We start from the raw sequence: 27,060 nt of genomic DNA, 5'->3' as shown, positions 1-27,060 counted from the left end.
AGGAAGGAGAAGGGAGAATTGCAGTGGCTGCTCTCATCGGAAACTCATTCTACTGATTCAAACTCCAACCATAGATAGACTGAGGCCAGACACCAGAGACTCTGAGAGCAGCCAGCCCAGCAGAGAGGAGACGGGCATAGAAGGAAAACAACACGAGAAGCTCCAAAGTAAAAGCAGAGGATTTTTGGAGTTCTGGTGAACACAGAAAGGGGAAGGGCGGAGATCAGGCCTTGAGGCGCATATGCAAATCCCGAAGCAAGGCTGATCTCTCTGCCCAGGGCACCTTTCCTTAATGGCCCTGGTTGCTTTGTCTATTAGCATTTCAATAACCCATTAGATCTCTGAGGAGGGCCGTTTTTTTTTTTTTTTTTTTTTTTAAATCCTTTTTGCTTTTTCTAAAACAATTACTCTAAGAAGCTCAATACAGAAAGCTTCAAAGAATTGAAATTTGGGCACGTCAAGTCAAGAGCAGAACTAAGAGAGCTCTGAGACAAAAGGCAATAATCCAGTGGCTGAGAAAATTCACTAAACAACACAACTTCCCAAGAAAAGGGGGGTGTCCGCTCACAGCCACCATCCTGGTGGACAGGAAACACTCCTGCCCATCGCCAGCCCCATAGCCCAGAGCTGCCCCAGACAACCCAGTGTGACGGAAGTGCTTCAAATAACAGGCACACACCACAAAACTGGGCGTGGACATTAGCCTTCCCTGCAACCTCAGCTGAATGTCCCAGAGCTGGGAAGGGGGAGCAGTGTGAATTAACAGAGCCCCATTCACCCATCATTTGAGCAGACTGGGAGCCTCCCAACACAGCCCAGCAGCCCAGAACTGCCCTGGGGGGACGGCACTCACCTGTGACATAGCACAGTCATCCCTCAACAGAGGACCCGGGGTGCACAGCCTGGAAGAGGGGCCCACTTGCAAGTCTCAGGAGCCATACGCCAATACCAAAGACTTGTGGGTCAGTGGCAGAGACAAACTGTGGCAGGACTGAACTGAAGGATTAGACTATTGCAGTAGCTTTAAAACTCTAGGATCATCAGGGAGATTTGATTGTTAGGGCCACCCCCCCTCCCCGACTGCCCAGAAACACGCCCCACATACAGGGCAGGCAACACCAACTACACACGCAAGCTTGGGACACCAATTGGGCCCCACAAGACTCACTCCCCCACTCACCAAAAAGGCTAAGCAGGGGAGATCTGGCTTGTGGAGAACAGGTGGCTCGTGGACGCCACCTGCTGGTTAGTTAGAGAAAGTGTACTCCACGAAGCTGTAGATCTGATAAATTAGAGATAAGGACTTCAACTGGTCTACAAACCCTAAAAGAACCCTATCAAGGACAGCAAATGCCACGAGGCCAAAAACAACAGAAAATTATAAAGCATATGAAAAAACCAGACGATATGGATAACCCAAGCCCAAGCACCCAAATCAAAAGACCAGAAGAGACACACCTAGAGCAGCTACTCAAAGAACTAAAGATGAACAATGAGACCCTAGTACGGGATATGAAGGAAATCAAGAAGACCCTAGAAGAGCATAAAGAAGACATTGCAAGACTAAATAAAAAAATGGATGATCTTATGGAAATTAAAGAAACTGTTGACCAAATTAAAAAGATTCTGGACACTCATAGTACAAGACTAGAGGAAGTTGAACAACGAATCAGTGACCTGGAAGATGACAGAATGGAAAATGAAAGCATAAAAGAAAGAATGGGTAAAAAAATTGAAAAACTCGAAATGGACCTCAGGGATATGATAGATAATATGAAACGTCCGAATATAAGACTCATTGGTGTCCCAGAAGGGGAAGAAAAGGGTAAAGGTCTAGGAAGAGTATTCAAAGAAATTGTTGGGGAAAACTTCCCAAATCTTCTAAACAACATAAATACACAAATCATAAATGCTCAGCGAACTCCAAATAGAATAAATCCAAAAAAACCCACTCCGAGACATATACTGATCACACTGTCAAACATAGAAGAGAAGGAGCAAGTTCTGAAAGCAGCAAGAGAAAAGCAATTCACCACATACAAAGGAAACAGCATAAGACTAAGTAGTGACTACTCAGCAGCCACCATGGAGGCGAGAAGGCAATGGCACGATATATTTAAAATTCTGAGAGAGAGGAATTTCCAGCCAAGAATACTTTATCCAGCAAAGCTCTCCTTCAAATTTGAGGGAGAGCTTAAATTTTTCACAGACAAAGAAATGCTGAGAGAATTTGCTAACAAGAGACCTGCCCTACTGGAGATACTAAAGGGAGCCCTACAGACAGAGAAACAAAGACAGGACAGAGAGACTTGGAGAAAGGTTCAGTACTAAAGAGATTCGGTATGGGTACAATAAAGGATATTAATAGAGAGAGGGAAAAATATGGCAAACATAATCCAAAGGATAAGATGGCCGATTCAAGAAATGCCTTCACGGTTTTAACGTTGAATGTAAATGGATTAAACTCCCCAATTAAAAGATATAGATTCGCAGAATGGATCAAAAAAAATGAACCATCAATATGTTGCATACAAGAGACTCATCTTAGACACAGGGACACAAAGAAATTGAAAGTGAAAGGATGGAAAAAAATATTTCATGCAAGCTACAGCCAAAAGAAAGCAGGTGTAGCAATATTAATCTCAGATAAAATAGACTTCAAATGCAGGGATGTTTTGAGAGACAAAGAAGGCCACTACATACTAATAAAAGGGGCAATTCAGCAAGAAGAAATAACAATCGTAAATGTCTATGCACCCAATCAAGGTGCCACAAAATACATGAGAGAAACATTGGCAAAACTAAAGGAAGCAATTGATGTTTCCACAATAATTGTGGGAGACTTCAACACATCACTCTCTCCTATAGATAGATCAACCAGACAGAAGACCAATAAGGAAATTGAAAACCTAAACAATCTGATAAATGAATTAGATTTAACAGACATCTACAGGACATTACATCCCAAATCACCAGGATACACATACTTTTCTAGTGCTCACGGAACTTTCTCCAGAATAGATCATATGCTGGGACATAAAACAAGCCTCAATAAATTTAAAAAGATTGAAATTATTCAAAGCACATTCTCTGACCACAATGGAATACAATTAGAAGTCAATAACCATCAGAGACTTAGAAAATTCACAAATACCTGGAGGTTAAACAACACACTCCTAAACAATCAGTGGGTTAAAGAAGAAATAGCAAGAGAAATTGCTAAATATATAGAGACGAATGAAAATGAGAACACAACATACCAAAACCTATGGGATGCAGCAAAAGCAGTGCTAAGGGGGAAATTTATAGCACTAAACGCATATATTAAAAAGGAAGAAAGAGCCAAAATCAAAGAACTAATGGATCAACTGAAGAAGCTAGAAAATGAACAGCAAACCAATCCTAAACCAAGTACAAGAAAAGAAATAACAAGGATTAAAGCAGAAATAAATGACATAGAGAACAAAAAAACAATAGAAAGGATAAATATCACCAAAAGTTGGTTCTTTGAGAAGATCAACAAGATTGACAAGCCCCTAGCTAGACTGACAAAATCAAAAAGAGAGAAGACCCATATAAACAAAATAATGAATGAAAAAGGTGACATAACTGCAGATCCTGAAGAAATTAAAAAAATTATAAGAGGATATTATGAACAACTGTATGGCAACAAACTGGATAATGTAGAAGAAATGGACAATTTCCTGGAAACATATGAACAACCTAGACTGACCAGAGAAGAAATAGAAGACCTCAACCAACCCATCACAAGCAAAGAGATCCAATCAGTCATCAAAAATCTTCCCACAAATAAATGCCCAGGGCCAGATGGCTTCACAGGGGAATTCTACCAAACTTTCCAGAAAGAACTGACACCAATCTTACTCAAACTCTTTCAAAACATTGGAAAAAATGGAACACTACCTAACTCATTTTATGAAGCTAACATCAATCTAATACCAAAACCAGGCAAAGATGCTACAAAAAAGGAAAACTACCGGCCAATCTCCCTAATGAATATAGATGCAAAAATCCTCAACAAAATACTTGCAAATCGAATCCAAAGACACATTAAAAAAATCATACACCATGACCAAGTGGGGTTCATTCCAGGCATGCAAGGATGGTTCAACATCAGAAAAACAATCAATGTATTACAACACATTAAAAACTCGAAAGGGAAAAATCAATTGATCATCTCAATAGATGCTGAAAAAGCATTTGACAAAATCCAACATCCCTTTTTGATAAAAACACTTCAAAAGGTAGGAATTGAAGGAAACTTCCTCAACATGATAAAGAGCATATATGAAAAACCCACAGCCAGCATAGTACTCAATGGTGAGAGACTGAAAGCCTTCCCTCTAAGATCAGGAACAAGACAAGGATGCCCGCTGTCACCACTGTTATTCAACATTGTGCTGGAAGTGCTAGCCAGGGCAATCCGGCAAGACAAAGAAATAAAAGGCATCCAAATTGGAAAAGAAGAAGTAAAACTGTCATTGTTCGCAGATGATATGATCTTATATCTAGAAAACCCTGAGAAATCAACGATACACCTACTAGAGCTAATAAACAAATTTAGCAAAGTAGCGGGATACAAGATTAATGCACATAAGTCAGTAATGTTTCTATATGCTAGAAATGAACAAACTGAAGAGACACTCAAGAAAAAGATACCATTTTCAATAGCAACTAAAAAAATCAAGTACCTAGGAATCAACTTAACCAAAGATGTAAAAGACCTATACAAAGAAAACTACATAACTCTACTAAAAGAAATAGAAGGGGACCTTAAAAGATGGAAAAATATTCCATGTTCATGGATAGGAAGGCTAAATGTCATTAAGATGTCAATTCTACCCAAACTCATCTACAGATTCAATGCAATCCCAATCAAAATTCCAACAACCTACTTTGCAGACTTGGAAAAGCTAGTTATCAAATTTATTTGGAAAGGGAAGATGCCTCGAATTGCTAAAGACACTCTAAAAAAGAAAAACGAAGTGGGAGGACTTACACTCCCTGACTTTGAAGCTTATTATAAAGCCACAGTTGCCAAGACAGCATGGTACTGGCACAAAGATAGACATATAGATCAATGGAATCGAATTGAGAATTCAGAGATAGACCCTCAGATCTATGGCCGACTGATCTTTGATAAGGCCCCCAAAGTCACCGAACTGAGCCATAATGGTCTTTTCAACAAATGGGGCTGGGAGAGTTGGATATCCATATCCAAAAGAATGAAAGAGGACCCCTACCTCACCCCCTACACAAAAATTAACTCAAAATGGACCAAAGATCTTAATATAAAAGAAAGTACCATAAAACTCCTAGAAGATAATGTAGGAAAACATCTTCAAGACCTTGTATTAGGAGGCCACTTCCTAGACTTTACACCCAAAGCACAAGCAACAAAAGAGAAAATAGATAAATGGGAACTCCTCAAGCTTAGAAGTTTCTGCACCTCAAAGGAATTTCTCAAAAAGGTAAAGAGGCAGCCAACTCAATGGGAAAAAATTTTTGGAAACCATGTATCTGACAAAAGACTGATATCTTGCATATACAAAGAAATCCTACAACTCAATGACAATAGTACAGACAGCCCAATTATAAAATGGGCAAAAGATATGAAAAGACAGTTCTCTGAAGAGGAAATACAAATGACCAAGAAACACATGAAAAAATGTTCAGCTTCACTAGCTATTAGAGAGATGCAAATTAAGACCACAATGAGATACCATCTAACACCGGTTAGAATGGCTGCCATTAAACAAACAGGAAACTACAAATGCTGGAGGGGATGTGGAGAAATTGGAACTCTTATTCATTGTTGGTGGGACTGTATAATGGTTCAGCCACTCTGGAAGTCAGTCTGGCAGTTCCTTAGAAAACTAGATATAGAGCTACCATTCGATCCAGCGATTGCACTCCTCGGTATATACCCGGAAGATCGGAAAGCAGTGACACGAACAGATATCTGCACGCCAATGTTCATAGCAGCATTATTCACAATTGCCAAGAGATGGAAACAACCCAAATGTCCTTCAACAGATGAGTGGATAAATAAAATGTGGTATATACACACGATGGAATACTACGCGGCAGTAAGAAGGAACGATCTGGTGAAACATATGACAACATGGATGAACCTTGAAGACATAATGCTGAGCGAAATAAGCCAGGCACAAAAAGAGAAATATTATATGCTACCACTAATGTGAACTTTGAAAAATGTAAAACAAATGGTTTATAATGTAGAATGTAGGGGAACTAGCAGTAGAGAGCAATTAAGGAAGGGGGAACAATAATCCAGGAAGAACAGATAAGCTATTTAACGTTCTGGGGATGCCCAGAAATGACTATGGTCTGTTAATTTCTGATGGTTGTAGTAGGAACAAGTTCACTGAAATGTTGCTATATTATGTAACTTTCTTGGGGTAAAGTAGGAACATGTTGGAAGTTAAGCAGTTATCTTAGGTTAGTTGTCTTTTTCTTACTCCCTTGCTATGGTCTCTTTGAAATGCTCTTTTATTGTATGTTTGTTTTCTTTTTAACTTTTTTTTTCATACAGGTGATTTGAAAAAAGAAGGGAAAGTTAAAAAAAAAAAAAAAAAAAAAAAAAAGATGTAGTGCCCCCTTGAGGAGCCTGTGGAGAATGCAGGGGTATTCGCCTACCCCACCTCCATGGTTGCTAACATGACCACAGACATAGGGGACTGATGGTTTGATGGGTTGAGCCCTCTACCATAAGTTTTACCCTTGGGAAGACGGTTGCTGCAAAGGAGAGGCTAGGCCTCCCTGTATTTGTGCCTAAGAGTCTCCTCCTGAATGCCTCTTTGTTGCTCAGATGTGGCCCTCTCTCTCTGGCTAAGCCAACTTGAAAGGTGAAATCACTGCCCTCCCCCCTACGTGGGATCAGACACCCAGGGAAGTGAATCTCCCTGGCAACGTGGAATATGACTCCCAGGGAGGAATGTAGACCTGGCACCGTGGGACGGAGAACATCTTCTTGACCAAAAGGGGGATGTGAAAGGAAATGAAATAAGCTTCAGTGGCAGAGAGATTCCAAAAGGAGCCGAGAGGTCACTCTGGTGGGCACTCTTATACACACTTTAGACAACCCTTTTTAGGTTCTAAAGAATTGGGGTAGCTGGTGGTGGATACCTGAAACTATCAAACTACAACCCAGAACCCATGAATCTCGAAGACAGTTGTATAAAAATGTAGCTTATGAGGGGTGACAATGGGATTGGGAAAGCCATAAGGACCAAACACCACTTTGTCTAGTTTATGGATGGATGTGTAGAAAAGTAGGGGAAGGAAACAAACAGACAAAGGTACCCAGTGTTCTTTTTTACTTCAATTGCTCTTTTTCATTCTAATTATTATTCTTGTTATTTTTGTGTGTGTGCTAATGAAGGTGTCAGGGATTGATTTAGGTGATGAATGTACAACTATGTAATGGTACTGTAAACAATCGAAAGTACAATTTGTTTTGTATGACTGCGTGGTATGTGAATATATCTCAATAAAATGATGATTAAAAAAAAAAAAAAAAAAAAAAAAAAAAGAGTGCCCACCAGAGTGACCTCTCGGCTCCTTTTGGATTCTCTCTGCCACTGAAGCTTATTTCATTTCCTTTCACATCCCCCTTTTGGTCAAGAAGATGTTCTCCGTCCCACGATGCCAGGTCTACATTCCTCCCCGGGAGTCATATTCCACGTTCCCAGGGAGATTCACTCCCCTGGGTGTCTGATCCCATGTAGGGGGGAGGGCAGTGATTTCACCTTTCAAGTTGGCTTAGCTAGAGAGACAGGGCCACATCTGAGCAACAAAGAGGCATTCGGGAGGAGACTCTTAGGCACAACCATAGGGAGGCCTAGCCTCTCCTTTGCAGCAACCGTCTTCCCAAGGGTAAAACCTGTGGTAGAGGGCTCAACCCATCAAACCACCAGTCCCATATGTCTGTGGTCATGTTAGCAACCATGGAGGTGGGGTAGGCGAATACCCCTGCATTCTCCACAGGCTCCTCAAGGGGGCACTACATCTTTTTTTTTTCCATTTTTTTTTTTTTTAACTTTCCCTTCTTTTTTAAATCAACTGTATGAAAAAAAAGTTAAAAAGAAAACAAACATACAATAAAAGAACATTTCAAAGAGACCATAACAAGGGGAGTAAGAAAAAGACAACTAACCTAAGATAACTGCTTAACTTCCAACATGTTCCTACTTTACCCCAAGAAAGTTACCTAATATAGCAACATTTCTGTGAACTTGCTCCTACTATATCCATCAGAAATTAACAGACCATAGTCATTCCTGGGCATCCCCAGAACGTTAAATAGCTTATCTGTTCTTCTTGGATTATTGTTCCCCCTTCCTTAATTGCTCTCTATTGCTAGTTCCCCTACATTCTACATTAAAAGCCATTTGTTTTACATTTTTCAAAGTTCACATTAGTGGTAGCATATAATATTTCTCTTTTTGTGCCTGGCTTATTTCGCTCAGCATTATGTTTTCAGGGTTCATCCATGTTGTCATATGTTTCACGAGATCGTTCCTTCTTACTGCCACGTAGTATTCCATCGTGTGTATATACCACATTTTATTTATCCACTCATCTGTTGAAGGACATTTGGGTTGTTTCCATCTTTTGGCAATTGTGAATAATGCTGCTATGAACATTGGCGTGCAGATATCTGTTCGTGTCACTGCTTTCCGATCTTCCGGGTATATACCGAGAAGTGCAATCGCTGGATCGAATGGTAACTCTATATCTAGTTTTCTAAGGAACTGCCAGACTGACTTCCAGAGTGGCTGAAACATTATACAGTCCCACCAACAGTGAATAAGAGTTCCAATTTCTCCACATCCCCTCCAGCATTTGTAGTTTCCTGTTTGTTTAATGGCAGCCATTCTAACCGGTGTTAGATGGTATCTCATTGTGGTCTTAAATTGCATCTCTCTAACAGCTAGTGAAGCTGAACATTTTTTCATGTGTTTCTTGGCCATTTGTATTTCCTATTCAGACAACTGTCTTTTCATATCTTTTGCCCATTTTATAATTGGGCCGACTGTACTACTGTCATTGAGTTGTAGGATTTCTTTATATATGCAAGATATCAGTCTTTTGTCAGATACATGGTTTCCAAAAATTTTTTCCCATTGAGTTGGCTGCCTCTTTACCTTTTTGAGAAATTCCTTTCAGGTGCAGAAACTTCTAAGCTTGAGGAGTTCCCATTTATCTATTTTTTTCTTTTGTTGCTTGTGCTTTGGGTGTAAAGTCTAGGAAGTGGCCGCCTAATACAAGGTCTTGAAGATGTTTTCCTACATTATCTTCTAGGAGTTTTATGGTACTTTCTTTTATATTGAGATCTTTGGTCCATTTTGAGTTAATTTTTGTGTAGGGGGTGAGGTAGGGGTCCTCTTTCATTCTTTTGGATATGGATATCCAACTCTCCCAGCCCCATTTGTTGAAAAGACCATTATGGCTCAGTTCAGTGACTTTGGGGGCCTTATCAAAGATCAGTCGGCCATAGATCTGAGGGTCTGTCTCCGAATTCTCAATTCGATTCCATTGATCTATATGTCTATCTTTGTGCCAGTACCATGCTGTTTTGGCAACTGTGGTTTTATAATAAGCTTCAAAGTCAGGGAGTGTAAGTCCTCCCACTTCGTTTTTCTTTTTTAGTGTCTTTAGCAATTCGAGGCATCTTCCCTTTCCAAATAAATTTGATAACTAGCTTTTCCAAGTCTGCAAAGTAGGTTGTTGGAATTTTGATTGGGATTGCATTGAATCTGTAGATGAGTTTGGGTAGAATTGACATCTTAATGACATTTAGTCTTCCTATCCATGAACATGGAATATTTTTCCATCTTTTAAGGTCCCCTTCTATTTCTTTTAGTAGAGTTATGTAGTTTTCTTTCTATAGGTCTTTTACATCTTTGGTTAAGTTGATTCCTAGGTACTTGATTTTTTTAGTTGCTATTGAAAATGGTATCTTTTTCTTGAGTGTCTCTTCAGTTTGTTCATTTCTAGCATATAGAAACATTACTGACTTATATGCATTAATCTTGTATCCCGCTACTTTGCTAAATTTGTTTATTAGCTCTAGTAGCTGTATCGTCGATTTCTCAGGGTTTTCTAGATATAAGATCATATCATCTGCAAACAATGACAGTTTTACTTCTTCTTTTCCAATTTGGATGCCTTTTATTTCTTTGTCTTGCCGGATTGCCCTGGCTAGCACTTCCAGCACAATGTTGAATAACAGTGGTGATAGCGGGCATCCTTGTCTTGCTCCTGATCTTAGAGGGAAGGCTTTCAGTCTCTCACCATTGAGTACTATGCTGGCTGTGGGTTTTTCATATATGCTCTTTATCATGTTGAGGAAGTTTCCTTCAATTCCTACCTTTTGAAGTGTTTTTATCAAAAAGGGATGTTGGATTTTGTCAAATGCTTTTTCAGCATCTATTGAGATGATCAATTGATTTTTCCCTTTTGACTTGTTAATGTGTTGTAATACATTGATTGATTTTCTTATGTTGAACCATCCTTGCATGCCTGGAATAAACTCCACTTGGTCATGGTGTATGATTTTTTTAATGTGTCTTTGGATTCGATTTGCAAGTATTTTGTTGAGGATTTTTGCATCTATATTCATTAGGGAGATTGGCCGGTAGTTTTCCTTTTTTGTAACATCTTTGCCTGGTTTTGGTATTAGATTGATGTTAGCTTCATAAAATGAGTTAGGTAGTGTTCCATTTTCTTCAATGTTTTGAAAGAATCTGAGTAAGATTGGTGTCAGTTCTTTCTGGAAAGTTTGGTAGAATTCCCCTGTGAAGCCATCTGGCCCTGGGCATTTATTTGTGGGAAGATTTTTGATGACTGATTGGATCTCTTTGCTTGTGATGGGTTGGTTGAGGTCTTCTATTTCTTCTCTGGTCAGTCTAGGTTGTTCATATGTTTCCAGGAAATTGTCCATTTCCTCTACATTATCCAGTTTGTTGCCATACAGTTGTTCATAGTATCCTCTTATAATTTTTTTAATTTCCTCAGGATCTGCAGTTACGTCACCTTTTTCATTCATTATTTTGTTTATATGGGTCTTCTCTCTTTTTGATTTTGTCAGTCTAGCTAGGGACTTGTCAATCTTGTTGATCTTCTCAAAGAACCAACTTTTGGTGATATTTATCCTCTCTATTGTTTTTTTGTTCTCTATGTCATTTATTTCTGCTTTAATCCTTGTTATTTCTTTTCTTGTACTTGGTTTAGGATTGGTTTGCTGTTCATTTTCTAGCTTCTTCAGTTGATCCATTAGTTCTTTGATTTTGGCTCTTTCTTCCTTTTTAATATATGCGTTTAGTGCTATAAATTTCCCCCTTAGCACTGCTTTTGCTGCATCCCATAGGTTTTGGTATGTTGTGTTCTCATTTTCATTCGTCTCTATATATTTAGCAATTTCTCTTGCTATTTCTTCTTTAACCCACTGATTGTTTAGGAGTGTGTTGTTTAACCTCCAGGTATTTGTGAATTTTCTAAGTCTCTGATGGTTATTGACTTCTAATTGTATTCCATTGTGGTCAGAGAATGTGCTTTGAATAATTTCAATCTTTTTAAATTTATTGAGGCTTGTTTTATGTCCCAGCATATGATCTATTCTGGAGAAAGTTCCGTGAGCACTAGAAAAGTATGTGTATCCTGGTGATTTGGGATGTAATGTCCTGTAGATGTCTGTTAAATCTAATTCATTTATCAGATTGTTTAGGTTTTCAATTTCCTTATTGGTCTTCTGTCTGGTTGATCTATCTACAGGAGAGAGTGATGTGTTGAAGTCTCCCACAATTATTGTGGAAACATCAATTGCTTCCTTTAGTTTTGCCAGTGTTTCTCTCATGTATTTTGTGGCACCTTGGTTGGGTGCATAGACATTTACAATTGTTATTTCTTCTTGCTGAATTGCCCCTTTTATTAGTACGTAGTGGCCTTCTTTGTCTCTCAAAACATCCCTGCATTTGAAGTCTATTTTATCTGAGATTAATATTGCTACACCTGCTTTCTTTTGGCTGTAGCTTGCATGAAATATTTTTTTCCATCCTTTCACTTTCAGTTTCTTTGTGTCCCTGTGTCTAAGATGAGTCTCTTGTATGCAACATATTGATGGTTCATTATTTTTGATCCATTCTGCGAATCTATATCTTTTAATTGGGGAGTTTAATCCATTTACATTCAACGTTATAACCGTGAAGGCATTTCTTGAATGCGCCATCTTATCCTTTGGTTTATGTTTGTCATATTTTTCCCCTCTGTCTATTAATATCCTTTATTGTACCCATACCGAATCTCTTTAGTACTGAACCTTTCTCCAAGTCTCTCTGTCCTTTCTTTGTTTCTCTGTCTATAGGGCTCCCTTTAGTATCTCCAGTAGGGCAGGTCTCTTGTTAGCAAATTCTCTCAGCATTTCTTTGTCTGTGAAAAATTTAAGCTCTCCCTCAAATTTGAAGGAGAGCTTTGCTGGATAAAGTACTCTTGGCTGGAAATTTTTCTCACTCAGAATTTTAAATATATTGTGCCACTGCCTTCTCGCCTCCATGGTGGCTGCTGAGTAGTCATTACATAGTCTTATGCTGTTTCCTTTGTATGTGGTGAATTGCTTTTCTCTTGCTGCTTTCAGAACTTGCTCCTTCTCTTCTGTGTTTGATAGTGTGATCAGTATATGTCTCGGAGTGGGTTTATTTGGATTTATTCTATTTGGAGTTCGCTGAGCATTTATGATTTGTGTATTTATGTTGTTTAGAAGATTTGGGAAGTTTTCCCCAACAATTTCTTTGAATACTCTTCCTCGACCTTTACCCTTTTCTTCCCCTTCTGGGACACCAATGAGTCTTATATTCGGACGTTTCATATTATCTATCATATCCCTGAGGTCCATTTTGATTTTTTCAATTTTTTTCCCCATTCTTTATTTTATGCTTTCATTTTCCATTCTGTCATCTTCCAGGTCACTGATTCGTTGTTCAACTTCCTCTAGTCTTGTACTATGAGTGTCCAGAATCTTTTTAATTTGGTCAACAGTTTCTTTAATTTCCATAAGATCATCCATTTTTTTATTTAGTCTTGCAATGTCTTCTTTATGCTCTTCTAGGGTCTTCTTGATTTCCTTTATCTCCCGTACTATGGTCTCATTGTTGATCTTTAGTTCTTTGAGTAGCTGCTCTAGGTGCTGTGTCTCTTCTGGTCTTTTGATTTGGGTGCTTGGGCTTGGGTTATCCATATTGTCTGGTTTTTTCATATGCTTTATAATTTTCTGTTGTTTTTGGCCTCGTGGCATTTGCTGAACTTGATAGGGTTCTTTTAGGATTTGTAGACCAATTGAAGTCCTTATCTCTAATTTATCAGATCTACAGCTTCGTGGAGTACACTTTCTCTAACTAACCAGCAGGTGGCGTCCACGAGCCACCTGTTCTCCACAAGCCAGTTCTCCCCTGCTTAGCCATTTTGGTGAGTGGGGGAGTGAGTCTCGTGGGGTCCAATTGGTGTACCAAGCTTGCTTGTGTAGTTGGTGTTGCCTGCCCTGTATATGGGGCGTGTTTCTGGGCAGTCAGGGAGGGGGGGGTGGCTCTAACAATCAAATCTCCCTGGTGATCCTAGAGTTTTAAAGCTGCTGCAATAGTCTAATCCTTCAGTTCAGTCCTGCCACAGTTTGTCTCTGCCACTGACCCACAAGTCCTTGGTATTGGCGTATGGCTCCTGAGACTTGCAAGTGGGCCCCTCTTCCAGGCCGTGCACCCCGGGTCCTCTGTTGAGGGATGACTGTGCTATGTCACAGGTGAGTGCCCCCCCCAGGGCAGTTCTGGGCTGCTGGGCTGTGTAGGGAGGCTCCCAGTCTGCTGAAATGATGGCTGAATGGGACTTTGTTAATTCACACTGCTCTACCTTCCCAACTCTGGGACAATCAGCTGAGGTTGCAGGGAAGGCTAATGTCCAACCCAGTTTTGTGGTGTGTGCCTGTTATTTGAAGCACTTCCGTCACACTGGGTTGTCTGGGGCAGTTCTGGGCTATGGGGCTGGCGATGGGCAGGAGTGTTTCCTGTCCACCAGGATGATGGCTGTGAGCGGACACTCCCCTTTTCTTGGGAAGTTGTGGTGTTTAGTGAATTTTCTCAGCCACTGGATTATTGCGTTTTGTCTCAGAGCTCTCCTACTTCTGCTCTTGACTTGACCTGCCCAAATAGCAAGTCTTTGAAGCTTTCTGTATTGGGCTTCTTAGAGTAATTGTTTTAGAAAAAGAAAAAAGGATTAAAAAAAAAAAAAAAAAAAATGGGCCCTCCTCAGAGATCTAATGGGTTATTGAAATGCTAAGAGACAAAGCAACCAGGGCCATTAAAGAAAGGTCCACAGGGCAGAGAGATCAGCTTTTCTTCGGGATTTGCATATGAGCCTCAGGGCCTGAGCTCTGCCCTTCCCCTTTCTATGTTCACCAGAACTCCAAAAATCCTCCACTTTTATTTTGGAGTTTTTCATGTTGTTTTTTTTCTATGCCTGTCTCCTCTCTGCTGGGCTGGCTGCTCTCAGATTCTCTGGTGTCTGGTCTCAGTCTATCTATGGTTGGAGTTTCGATCAGTAGAATGAGTTTCCGATAAGGGCTGCCACTGCAGTTCTCCCTTCTCCTTCCCGGAGCTGACAGCCCCTCCTCCCCTGGGACTGAGCCTGGCAGGGAGGGGCGCGGGTCCCCTGGCCGCAAAAACTTACAGATTTCGCTGATCTCAGCAGTTCCACGTTTTCATGAGTGTTGTATGAAGTATGCCCAAAGTCAGATTGCTCTGTGGTGTCCAGTCCACGCAGTTCCTGGCTTTCTACCTACTTTCCTGGAGGAGTAACTAAAACATACAGCTCACAAGTCTGCCATCTTGCCCCGCCTCTCACCAAATCTTTAATATTTTAAAAAGTATTTTTAAAATAAGAAATACTAAGGATATTTTCCAAAGTAAATTTAACATTGAAAAGCTTAGGTCTAATTAAAAGTTGGTCACTAAATGGATATAAAATGCTCAACTTAAAATTCTATGTTGTATCTTAATGGTACTTAAGAGATTTATTATAGAATCAGGTTTTTTATTCATATTGCTTGGCTTTTATTACATCCACTATTTCTGGATTTTGACAAAAGTGAGGGGAAATCAAACTTTAAAATTATTGCTAGATCGAGCTCTTATTTTCAAACACGTGTTATTTTATTTTATGCCACATTCCATTTTTTAAAATGAATATTTTTATGAATCTTATTTAACATCAGGAAATTTATTTGGCATCCAGGTACACCTGTACATGTGCAAAAGAAGTTGCAGACTCACAGCTCAGAGTGGGGAGGGAGTTTTCTGGTAGACCAACCAAAGTAAAGTGATCTAAAATTCTAGATAGAACAATCAGTATTTATGCCCTCCACAAATTTATTATTTTCACTTCCCTCCTTTACCTAGTGAGTACATCTAAATAAATATCAACCCTAAAACACAATAAAAATGATGTCCTTCCACAGTTTAAACTCCATGGTCCATCACTTTAATCATTCTCTTCATTATGCCCTCATTTTCCTTGCTCTTTTCCTATGCAAAAACAGAAAATTAGAAACCAACTTCACTCAAAAACACAAAAGCAGAAATTCTAAAGAAACTATTACCAAACCCAGTCTGGCAAGAACACAAAGTAGAATTAACAATTGAGAATCAATTAATCTAATTTATGACATTAACAGAAAAAAGAGAAAAATTATATGATCACCTTGATACATGCACAGAAATTACTGATAAAATTCAACATCCATTCATAATAAAACTTTTAGTAAATCAGGAATTTAAGGGGAACTCCCTTAATCGGATAAAGGGTACCTAAGAAAAACCTACAACAGACAGCAAATGTACTAGAAAAGGTTGATTGGGAATGAGGTAAAGACTTTCATTAATTGCCATTTCTATTCAACATTGTTATGGAGATCCAAATCACCTCAATAAAGCAAGCAAAGAAATAAAAGGTTGAAGGATTAGAAGGAAAGAAATGAAACTGTCTACAGAACTGTTCGTGTATAAAATCCAAAAGAAGCAACAGATACACTATTAGATATGTGAATTTAAGCAAGTTTGCTGAATACAAGGCGAATATAAGAAAAATTACCTGTATTTTATGTACAAATAATTTTAAAAATTGGAAAATGAAATTTTAAATATGATACCATCAAATACCAAGGAAGAAATCTAACAGAAGATGTGTAAGACCTCTAAAAATATATATGTATAAATAATATGTGGGAAATAAAAGAAAAATAAATTGAGGTTATACCATATTGGTGATTTCGAAGGCACAGTATTATAAAGATGTCAATTCTCTACCAAATTAATCTATTGAGCCAAGGAAATGCAATCAAAATCCTTTTTTTCTTTTTGTGGAAATAAGTTGATTATAAAATTTATAAGTAAATGCAAAAGGTCAAAAACAGTCAAGACAATCTTGAAGAAGAACAAAGTTGTGGGCTTCCTTTATCACATATCAAGATACCATATAATAGAGCTATAATATTTAAGAGCATCTGATATTGGCACAAGGATAGACAAATAGAGCAATGGAAGAGAATAAAATGTCCAAAAATAGATCACTATATATGGATTCTTTTCTGAATAAATGTTATACATGGTAAATTTTTTTAAATCCTATGAAAATATGTCAACTTTTATTAGAAAATCAGGTTTCATTCACATTGCTTTTGATAGTTTTATAAAGCCTATTATCTTTTCATTTTAACTAAAGAAATAAATCAAGGTTTGAAATTATTGATAGATTGAGCTCTTATTTTCAAACTGGTATTTAATACTATATCCCAAAACTTAATAAATCATCAGTTTTAAAATGAGGTCTTCATCCCAACAGGATTAGTCTACAACAAGAAAAGCTAGTTCATCTAGCTCTCCTTATGATACCTTAGTTTTAGTTTTATTCATGAATAAATTAGCATAGCACTTGTTAAGGTCGCCAATGACTTCTAGTTTGCAAAATCTAAGATCAGTTCTAAAGTTTCATGTTCCTTGAATTCTCAACACCATTGGGCCAACTAATCAGTCCACCTTTCTGAAAATCTTTTACTTGGCTTCGGTGCACACATTTCTCAGTTCTCTTACTAGTCTCTGGCCCTCTACTCTTCAGTCTTCCCAGATGATTTCTCATCTCCCCAATTTCTGAACTTCTAAGCTCAGTCCTTGGACCTTTTCTCTTCTTCATCGAGTCCCACCCCTAGGCAATTTCATATAGACTTATAACTTTAAATTTCATCTATATTCGAACCACCTCCAATCTCTGTCTACTGACCTTCTGACTCATCTATTCAATTATACTTGATTTCTCCTTTTGGATGCTTAATAGATACCTCAAACTCAAAATATCTAAAACCTAATTCCTAATAATCCTTCCTAAAAGTGTGGCTCCCAAAGACTTCCCCATCTAGTACATGACAACTCCATCCTTCCATTTGCCCAAGACCAAACCTTGGAATAACCCCTGACAACTCTCTTACTCTCAATGCTCCCCTCCCCCACCGACGAGTCATCAAGTCCTGCCAACTTGACCTTCAAAATACAGTATCTGACCATCTCTCACTACCTTCATGGCTTCCACCCTAATTCTAGACTTCGCCATTTCTCAACACAATCACTGCAGTGTCCTAATTGGTCTCCTTGTGTCTGCCTTTGTTCTGCTAGTCTTTGCTCCATATAGTAATCTGAGCGATCCCTTTAACATGTAGTCTGATCATGTCATCCCTCTGCTCAAAATTCTCCAGTGGCTTCCAACATCAGAGTTATAGCCTGAGTTATTAATATAAGCTACAATGTCCTATGTGTAGAGGTGGATTTACCATAAACCTAAAGAAGCTTAAACTTCTGATCTCACTTGCAAGACCCCCTTCCAAGGCCTTGGGAGGAACCCTAGAAATTGCACATCCATAATTCTGTATTATTTTTCTCCAAGAAGACCCACTCAAATTGTATAATCTTCAGTCACCATAAAACCTGGATCTACCTACAAATACACATAAGATCTGGTCTCCTGCTGTCTCTCTGGCTTCATCTCCCACCCTCTCTTTCCCTTACTACACTTGTACTTGCACAGCGTGACCCTGGAAAATGTCATGCAGGTCCCAGGACCTCTGTAATATTAGTCAAAGTTTGTTTCTTCACTTAAGATTGCTTTCCAATGTTACTGTATCAATAATACACACACACACACAAAAAAAAAAACAGATAAAGAATTCAGAAAATACTTTTATTTTCTCTATGCAAAATCAGACTTTGAAAGTCACAACCTGACCATCACCTTGGCTTTTCTATTTGCATTCTTCACCCTGCTCCCTTCCCCCAAAAAATCTGTCATTAGAGAATGCCAATTTGCTAAAATGCATGCAAAATTACAGAAGATCATCCCAGTGGAAAGTGGATTAACTAAAGATTTTGGACAGTTTTGGACTAAGCATAACGCTATTAATCATCTCTTCCTTTTACCACAGCCTGAATTTTATTTACAAATACCACAGTCCCCTACAAATTCTACCTCTCTCTAAATATAAAGAAAGTTTAGTTCTTGACCCATTAATGTCAAAAATATCTCCTTCAACCTGTACCTGTTATCAGTTATTGATATCTCCTTTTGAATTGCTAAAAGGCACCTCAAACAAACATTTTCCAACACCAGTCTCCTCTCCTCCATCTTATGGTTGTACTTGTTTCAGTTTTAACTACCAGCATCCATTCATCTAACTTCTCATAACAGCTCCCAATTTTTCTCTGGGCAACAATCCTTGTCCACTCTTAGTTCATATAGTTCTAGTTACATTAACTTGACTCTACCTGAAGGTAGCGTGAGACACAGGCATGGCCACAGTAATAGCAATTGGTTCAGGCAAAATTAGGTTAAGAGAAGCAGGAAGAATTCATACCGCAACTTTGTTTGAGCTACTGGGAGAGTAAACTCCCATATACACATTGTACTGGTGTTGAGAAAAAGCCCAAAGCCCTTAACAAGGCTTATAAAGATCTTCATGAGCTTGCTCCTATTTCTCTCTCTAATATCATCTCATCATCTCCTTGCATGTCATGTTTTACTTTAATTAACTACTTTTAGTTCCCTAAACGGAACACTGTCTCAATCCAGTATTTGCACATGCTGTTGCCTCTCTGGAATACCTCTTACCTCCCTCCCTTTCCCTAATGCCTACTCTGTCCTCCACCTCTGAGCTAAGTGCTCCTCCGAGGAGTCCCTAAAGCATATTCCGAATGAACTTCATCTTACACACCTGCCTGTGAGCAAAACAGCTTATTTTAATACCAACAATTCCTCAGCTATCTATACAGCAGGTATTATGTGCATAACAGTGCTAATCGCTGTGAAGAATGTGAAAAAAATAAAATGTAACCTTTAGTTTAAGGATCATAAAAACACAATCTTATATCTGATAATTGAGATAACAGAGGCACATGAAAAGTTTTAAAACAATGCAAGTAGTTTTAATTACGTGCAGAATAAATAGTACAGCCCCTAAACTGTGAGATAGTCTGTGGCCAGAAATTCTGAAGCCCACAATCTTAATATCATAAGATAGTGGAAGATACATTAACCACACAGGAAAATGACTAAGATGCTAATTATAAAATAATTGAAGAGCAATTTTCAGTAAAGTAATAAGGCATGATTAGTAAAAGAGCTAAAAATCAATTATTACAGGCACAGTTTTTTCTCTCTAAATGAAGAGTATTTAAATAAATACGTATTAAGAACAATGGAATTTTTCAAGAATTTAATGTCTCACTGTAGGAGGAAAAGATTTGAAACAGAAATTTCTTAAAGTAATTAAGAGTATGAAACAGACCAAACAAAATGCAACATAGCAGACACTGAAAAGTAGTGTTGTAAAGAAGGGTCAAATTCTAACAGTTGAGATATACATTGCTGCTACATAAGAAATCATGGCGACTTTATCTAGTTGCAAAGTGACTAAAAGTCCTATACAGAAATTTCAAAACAGGAAGTGGGCCAATCTAAAGCAAAGACAGACAATTCTTAAAAGAGGTAGAACAGAAAAACAGATGCACAGTATATTTCAAAGAAGGGTCAATAGTCTCAGTCCCTCCTGAATAGCAGATGTGATAAATACATGAATAGAAGAAGTTGACATGGGCCAAAAAAAAGACATCAGAATTCCTAGCAGCAAATGTGAAGTTCTAATTTCACAAAACAGTAGTAAGCAATCAATTTCTATACAGATGTAGAAACTTAAGCTAAGTCTTAAAAACACAATTAACAAGTTCATAGTTCAAAATATTTGCCATGACCATGGCCACATTTATCATCCTCTGTCCCTGGATTAATTAATGGCTCCTCCTTCTCCACCCCTAGATTTATAAAATGTTATAAATGGCAGGCACCTTAGAAATCATTAAGTAAGAGGTTGCAAATTGGTGGCTCACAGTCTAATCCCCATGTTTACAATATAAAAACAATTTTTATTAGATTTTTTAAAATCTAGATTTCAACTTCTCTATAAAATACTAAAAATAGGCAATACTGGCCCCACCTTCATCATGCTGCTCCTTTTGCAAGAGGCATGTACATCCCAGTGCCCTACGCACACCTCAATGTTCTAATGACACTTTGCTTAACTCATTTTTTGTTAACAGCCTGGTCCCTGCAGCTACAGGCATCTAGGTTAGAAACCCCTGAACTTGACTAACACATTCCTTAAAACAGGAAACAGATTAAATTCAATCACTACAACTCTAGGTAAAACCCAGAGAAGTTAAGCTCTCAAAGCCAGTCAGTAGCAGAACCATTAAGTAACCTCCATTCCCTGACTCCCAGCTCACTATGTGAACTGTAACCACTTTGCATGACATTAAAAACATCTGAATTTCCCCCAGAAAAATGCTGATTAAAATATTATCATTAAAGGAAAGGGAAATAATCTGTATTAAATATAACTTTATTCAAAAGGCAGTTCTCATGCATGTACAGAAATATTATCCAAATGGATTGCTCAAAAAAAAAAAAAAATCTTTACATCTCTTCAAAGTTGAGAAAGACACTTTAAGAAAATTATCCTCAATTTACTTCTTTGTGAGTACTTTACTTGTTTGACATTCAAATTCTTTGTTGACAAGATGGGTTTTTTCTTTGAGTCAGTCTCCCTGCCTTCAGTCGCTTCTCATTCAAATCCAAAATTACCTTTCAAAAAAAGGCTGCACGTCAGCTGACTGATGCATTAAAAAAAAAAAAAAGGCAGAGCAGATCTTGTGATGTCTCTGCTTTAAAACATCTTCGTTTCCTCAAAGTCTATGGGATAGCCTACAAAAGCCTTAGCTCAGCCTTTAAAGTCCTTTCACATCTGGGTGCTGTGCTTTCCCAGACACCTCACCCTCCTTTCTTCCCACACACGTGCACCTACTGTCCACACACCTCAGGGCTGAGGATGCAAATGCTATTCCCTCTGTCTACAGCCTGTTTTTGTTTTGCTTTGTTGCCTAGAAAATGTCTACAAATCCTTCATGACGGTTTAAATGGCTTAAATGTCACCTCCTTGTGAACTCTGGGGCACAGGGCGTTGCTCGGGCCCCTGAACTGCACATCCCACTGCTCCTAAAACGGAGCAGTCTTCCCTGAATTTTGCAATTTTGCTTTTCATGTTCTTTTGCACAAACTGGGCTTTAAGAACCTGAATGAACAGACAGACTCATGTCTTCCCCAGTGCAGTCCTTTACATATAATAGGAACTCAAAGAATGTAAGAATAAATAAATCGATAAAAATTGAGGAAAAGCACAGAAAATTTAAAGCTGGTCAACATCATACTAAAACCTTTTCAAAGACACTTCATTTTCACTCATATTGAATCCTGCTTTTTATTACTCTACAAATGCTCTACATTCCTTCCTGGTGACACTGAGATGGCAGGGGCAGAATCAGCAATGGAAGAAACATAGCAAGGCTCACTGGGTCTCCAGCAGAACGCAGAGCAGTTCTGAACTGCCCTTGGAACATACAGAACTATATGTAACAGAAGTCAGAGATTTTTTTCATTTGTCTCAATCTCTTAAGGGTTTCCCTCTCCTAGGGTTTAATTTATTTTGTTTTGTTTTGGTGGTGGTGTTTGTGAGTTGGTTATTTGGTGTTCATTTTGTGAGCCTTTTGTTTGCTTTATCTAAAATTTCCACTGGTTTTTGTTAGAATATATCTGATATCTGAGAGCCTAGCCTTCACAACTGCTAGGTTTGTGGCTCCCAAATTGTAATCTGCATGGCCCCAGGCACATAGTGAGGGATGACCTTGCAAACCATTTAATCTAATTCATCAAGGCTTTTACCACTTTGAATCACAACATTTTAGGGTCATAATGAGTTGAAACCACCAATAGAAATATGAAAAAAAGAAATCATTTTCCTTTTCCTATTAATCATTTTGGTCCATCTGTTAAATCTTTAGGCTACTTATTTGAAGAATTCATCTTTAAAATACATAAGATCCTGCAAGTTTTTCTGATCAACAGTGTGTGAATTGGGGAGGAAAAAGCCTTTGGTAACACTTTACTGATTACATTTACAATTCTCTATTTTTACCAATAAAATGATGAATTAACAGCTAATTATTTAGTTATTAATTGATACACTTTATTAGTGATTAAAAATGTGAATGTTAATTGTACCTAAAATGGAAGTAATTTAAGAATTGAAAAGAATGATGCTATCTTTTACATTCTGTAGATAAATGTTGTAGAAAAGTTTATCGTGATTAAAAAAAAAAAACAAACCCCATAGCATTCTCTTTGCTTTTTATTTGTAGTTTTTATAAGAAACCCTTTAGCATAAAAAAAGTTTTGAACCAAAGTGCCTGGCTTTTCTTGAACCACTTAGTTGCTGATAATGAACAATGATTGTGAATGCAAAACCCTGCATATCATTATCTAAAACACTTATGTATTCAGAATGCCTACTTGGTGGTTTTCTTCTTAAAGAAGCTAAACAATTCATTAAACAAGCTGCTTCTGAATAGTAGATCAGAACAAGCCTAAGCTGCCTTCTGTAGAATTCTATTGTGAAGCTGTACCCATTTGTGTTTTCTTTGAAGCCATAAAAATGAAACCCTTATGCTCATATTAAAAGCATAAGAAAGGCATCTATTATGTCAATAGATTTAAAACACGGCCTCAGACACAGTGAGAACCACTCCAAAATGGCAGTCTTATAATAGCAAAGGTTAAGAAGTGCATTCCCAGGGAGAACCTTCAAAGGCCTACATATCATTATATCCCAAAACAGATGGCATCACAGTGTTTGGAACTATAGTTTATGGACACCTACAATCTCAAATAAATCCTTTCTAATCCCACTCTTTTGTCTAGATTTTATACTTTGATGATGAACTGCAGGTGCCTTTTCTCTACCATGTCATTGCATGTCATTCTATGAAAAGTGAAGATACATGCACACGTTTAGGCACAACTCTTAATAAATACAACTTTTATACAATGTATAAGTAAACTATTTTACTAGTAACAGATTTAAGGCATGATCAAAATATGTGATTCCTAAATTCTGACCTATTATAAATCTTCAGTAGTCTGAACTTTATTGGAAAAAATTATGATGAAAATATACCTCTCTCATATACTGCTGGAGGTATAAATTGGCCAAACCACTTTGTAAAACAATGTGTAATTATCTAGCATCTACACATGTAGCCCAGAGAAACCCTCAGACACAGGCACTGTGAGATGGGACAAGAATATTCACAGCAGCAGTTTATAGGAGCAGAAAACTGCAAACAACCCAAAGTTCATCGACAGGAAAATGGATACATGAATGCAATATTCTCAGACAATGGAAAACTGTACAGAAATGAAAATAAATGAACTGCTGCTACCTGATGGACAAAAAAGAATTTCAGAAACAATGCTGAGCAAAAAGGGCAAGTCATGGAAAACTATATTCAATATGTTTCTGTTATATAGAGTTAAAAGCATGAAAAACTGAGCAATGTGTTATTGTTATTTAGGGATGGATTCTGTTATTTAGTTACACACACACAAACGCATATTTAATATGTTTAAAGCTAGCAAAATCATTAAAAAAAAAAAAAGAATGGAAAAGAAAACACAAAATTTTGAAAATGCTAGGGAAGGAGAAGGACTATAACCAGGGATGGAGACAACAGGGGATCAAAGTTATGGTTCTAATCTTAAAAATTATATTTGCTTCTGTTTGTAAAATATACTTATTGATAAAAAGAATATTTTAAAAGATATACATTTCAGACAACAGGATAAAAAATATTACCTTTTGGCTGAAATATTTTTAAATATCTCACCTACCTATTACTGAAAAGTTTAACTTCAGTTTTTTTTTTTTTAGTTATCTAAAATACTGTTGAGAAAAATTAAATCATACTAGTGTGACTAACAGATTGAAGTGAAAATTTGTTATGATTATTTGCTCTTATAGTGAATACTTTTTGGATTTAAATTGAGTCTACAACAAAATATTGCCTATGGACATTGGATAATCACTAACGAATCTTTACAGGTCAAGATAATTAGATTAAAATATCATATATGCCATTATTAAAGAACATATATAAATTAAACCTACAAAAAGATTTAAATAGTGATATAATTTAATTGAAAAGAGTTTTACTTTATAGAGTATACCTGAAACTTCACAAGTCTTGTGAGATTGCAGAAAACGGTTCCTCTTTAATTCCTGTCTGTATATAAGATGTGGCTTGTTGTGATCATCTTCATGTTCACTCCCATCCATCTTTATAATAGGTTCTAAGAAATATTCACCATCATGTGCTTTAAATGTTCCCATCTGCAAACAAAGAAAATAAAAATTAACTTTTTTTCCCAACAGAATTAAGAAGAAATGGCAATATGTGACACGGGTTAAAATGAGTACCCAGAAGCATATCAGCAAGGAGTCTGTTTACTAAATGTCACCAACAGAACATAAAAAGTTCTCTCTCCTTGGCTCACTTCTCTCTTCACTCTCATGTATGAAGTCATGAAGTTTGGATAGCATTCCAGTAGGTGGAGAAAATAGGCAGTCCAGATATGAAGAATGGCACAGACAAAGGCATCAAAATGGAAAAAAGCTGAGCACATTGTAGTAATAATGAAGCCAGTTTGCCTAAGTCTATGTAAGAGCACAGTGGGAGACAGGACTTAAAAGGTAGGTTGGTGTCAGATAAAAGAGACTTTGAATGTGATGTTATGAATTTAGAATTTATTTGGTAAGCAGTGGAAAAAATTTTTAACAGTCATGTTTTCTAAATTCCAGCATCCACCATCCATTTTGCTATTGAACATCTCCACTTGGATAACTAATAGCATTCTTAACCTTAACATGTCCAAAGCCAAATTCATGCTTCCCTTCCAAAACCTGTTGTTTCTGTGACACTCCTTATTTCAGTAAATGGCAGTCATTCAGGTTGTCAGGCCAAAAATAAATAAATGAATAAACAGATAATCAATCAATCAATCAAGGATGACTCTTTCATATCCCATATCCAATCCATCAGCAAATCTTGATGACTCAACTCCAAAATATAACCAAAATCTAATCACTTCACACAAATTTTTTACCACAACATCCATGATCCATTCTAGCATTCTCTCTTCTCTAAATCCAATCAATAATCTTCTACAGTCTAACCTCTACAAAGAAGTCAGGAGTAATTTTTTTAAAAGTCTGGATCATGATATTCATATGCAAATAAAAAAAAACACTCGAATGACTTTCCATGTCAGTAAGAATAAAATTAAACGTCCTCCCAATAGTCGACAATGTCTTACGTGTCCTATATGATCTTCTCACCCCTCTCCACCACCCCACCCCTGCCAGCACACACACTACCAACAGTTCTTTGACTTGACCTTCTACCATTTCCATCTTGGCTCACTCTACAGCTCCACTCTTGGCATCTTTGCTATTCCTCAAAAGTGACCAGCATACACCCACCTCAGACTTGTGTACTTAACTAAACTTTCTGCTACTAGCACTCCTTCCTGATAGCTTACCCTACCACTTTTGTCAGATCTCCGCTCAATACTCACCACCCTATAGAAAATGGCACCCAGACTCCTGTGTCTATCCCCTTTATCCTGTTTCACGTTTCTTCATAGCTCTTATCATCCCCTGATACATTTTTATTTATTTATTTGTCTGATACTATGTGTGAGATTAGGGCTTTGCCTGTCTGTACTCTTTTCTACATATCCCTCACGCCTGCCACATACCAGATGTTGGGTAAATATGTATTAAATGAATGAATAACTGAGACTGTGAAGTATGAAGTTTAATCTAGTGGCATTGTGTAACACAGATGGGAACAGAAAAAATACTATCAGTTTTAAGAAACAGACTGTGCCCCAGAAGAGAGGCAACAAAATCTGAGCTATGGTGATCACGATGCTGTGACAGCTGGAACAGAAAGGTGACCAGATGTTAACACCCGAGAAAAGCAGAAAAAGAGAGAAGTGAGAAAACTTACAGGTAATTTTCCGGCAAAATATAGTTTATCAAAATGAATACAGAAGTGTTAAAAATACAAATAGATCCTTTTCTACAAAAACAAAATAGAAAAAGATGTCAGTGTTACATTACAAAAGCTCCTGACCTTGATGATTTCAGAGAAGTTCCACCAAACCTTGAAAGAATGAATAATTCTATTATTTGAACTGTTCCAAAATATAAAATAAAAAAACTTCCAAATTATTTTCAGAAAACGAGAGTGAACCTATAACAAAATCTGGTAAAGACAGCACAAAAACAAACAATACAACCACCACCACCACCCACAGGACAATCTCACTGGATATCACAAATATCAAGGAGAAGACCTACACAATGTATTAACAAACAAAACCCAGCAACATATGAAAAGAATAATACATGAGCAGATGGCTTTTATCAGAAGAATATAAGGATGGTTCAATAGAAATAGATTAATATACTTCCTCACTCTCATT

At 37.6% G+C, this 27,060-nt stretch overlaps 1 protein-coding gene across 3 annotated transcripts in view; it reads right to left on the bottom strand.

Moving 5' to 3' along the window:
* Positions 1-27,060, bottom strand: part of ADAMTS20 (ADAM metallopeptidase with thrombospondin type 1 motif 20) — a 189,877-nt gene that overhangs the window by 145,322 nt on the left and 17,495 nt on the right. For all 3 annotated transcript variants that reach the window (XM_037847952.1, XM_037847954.1, XM_037847953.1), the window contains exon 3: positions 24,739-24,901. In XM_037847952.1, the coding sequence (XP_037703880.1) occupies positions 24,739-24,901 (163 nt within the window). The remainder of the gene's footprint in view (positions 1-24,738; positions 24,902-27,060) is intronic.

The sequence above is a fragment of the Choloepus didactylus genome, chromosome 8 (genome assembly GCF_015220235.1).
Source record: "Choloepus didactylus isolate mChoDid1 chromosome 8, mChoDid1.pri, whole genome shotgun sequence".
In the NCBI taxonomy this organism is placed as follows: Eukaryota; Metazoa; Chordata; class Mammalia; order Pilosa; family Megalonychidae; genus Choloepus; species Choloepus didactylus.
The sequence above is the reverse complement of the archived record's forward strand: the minus strand, read 5'-3'. Positions and strand labels throughout refer to the sequence as shown.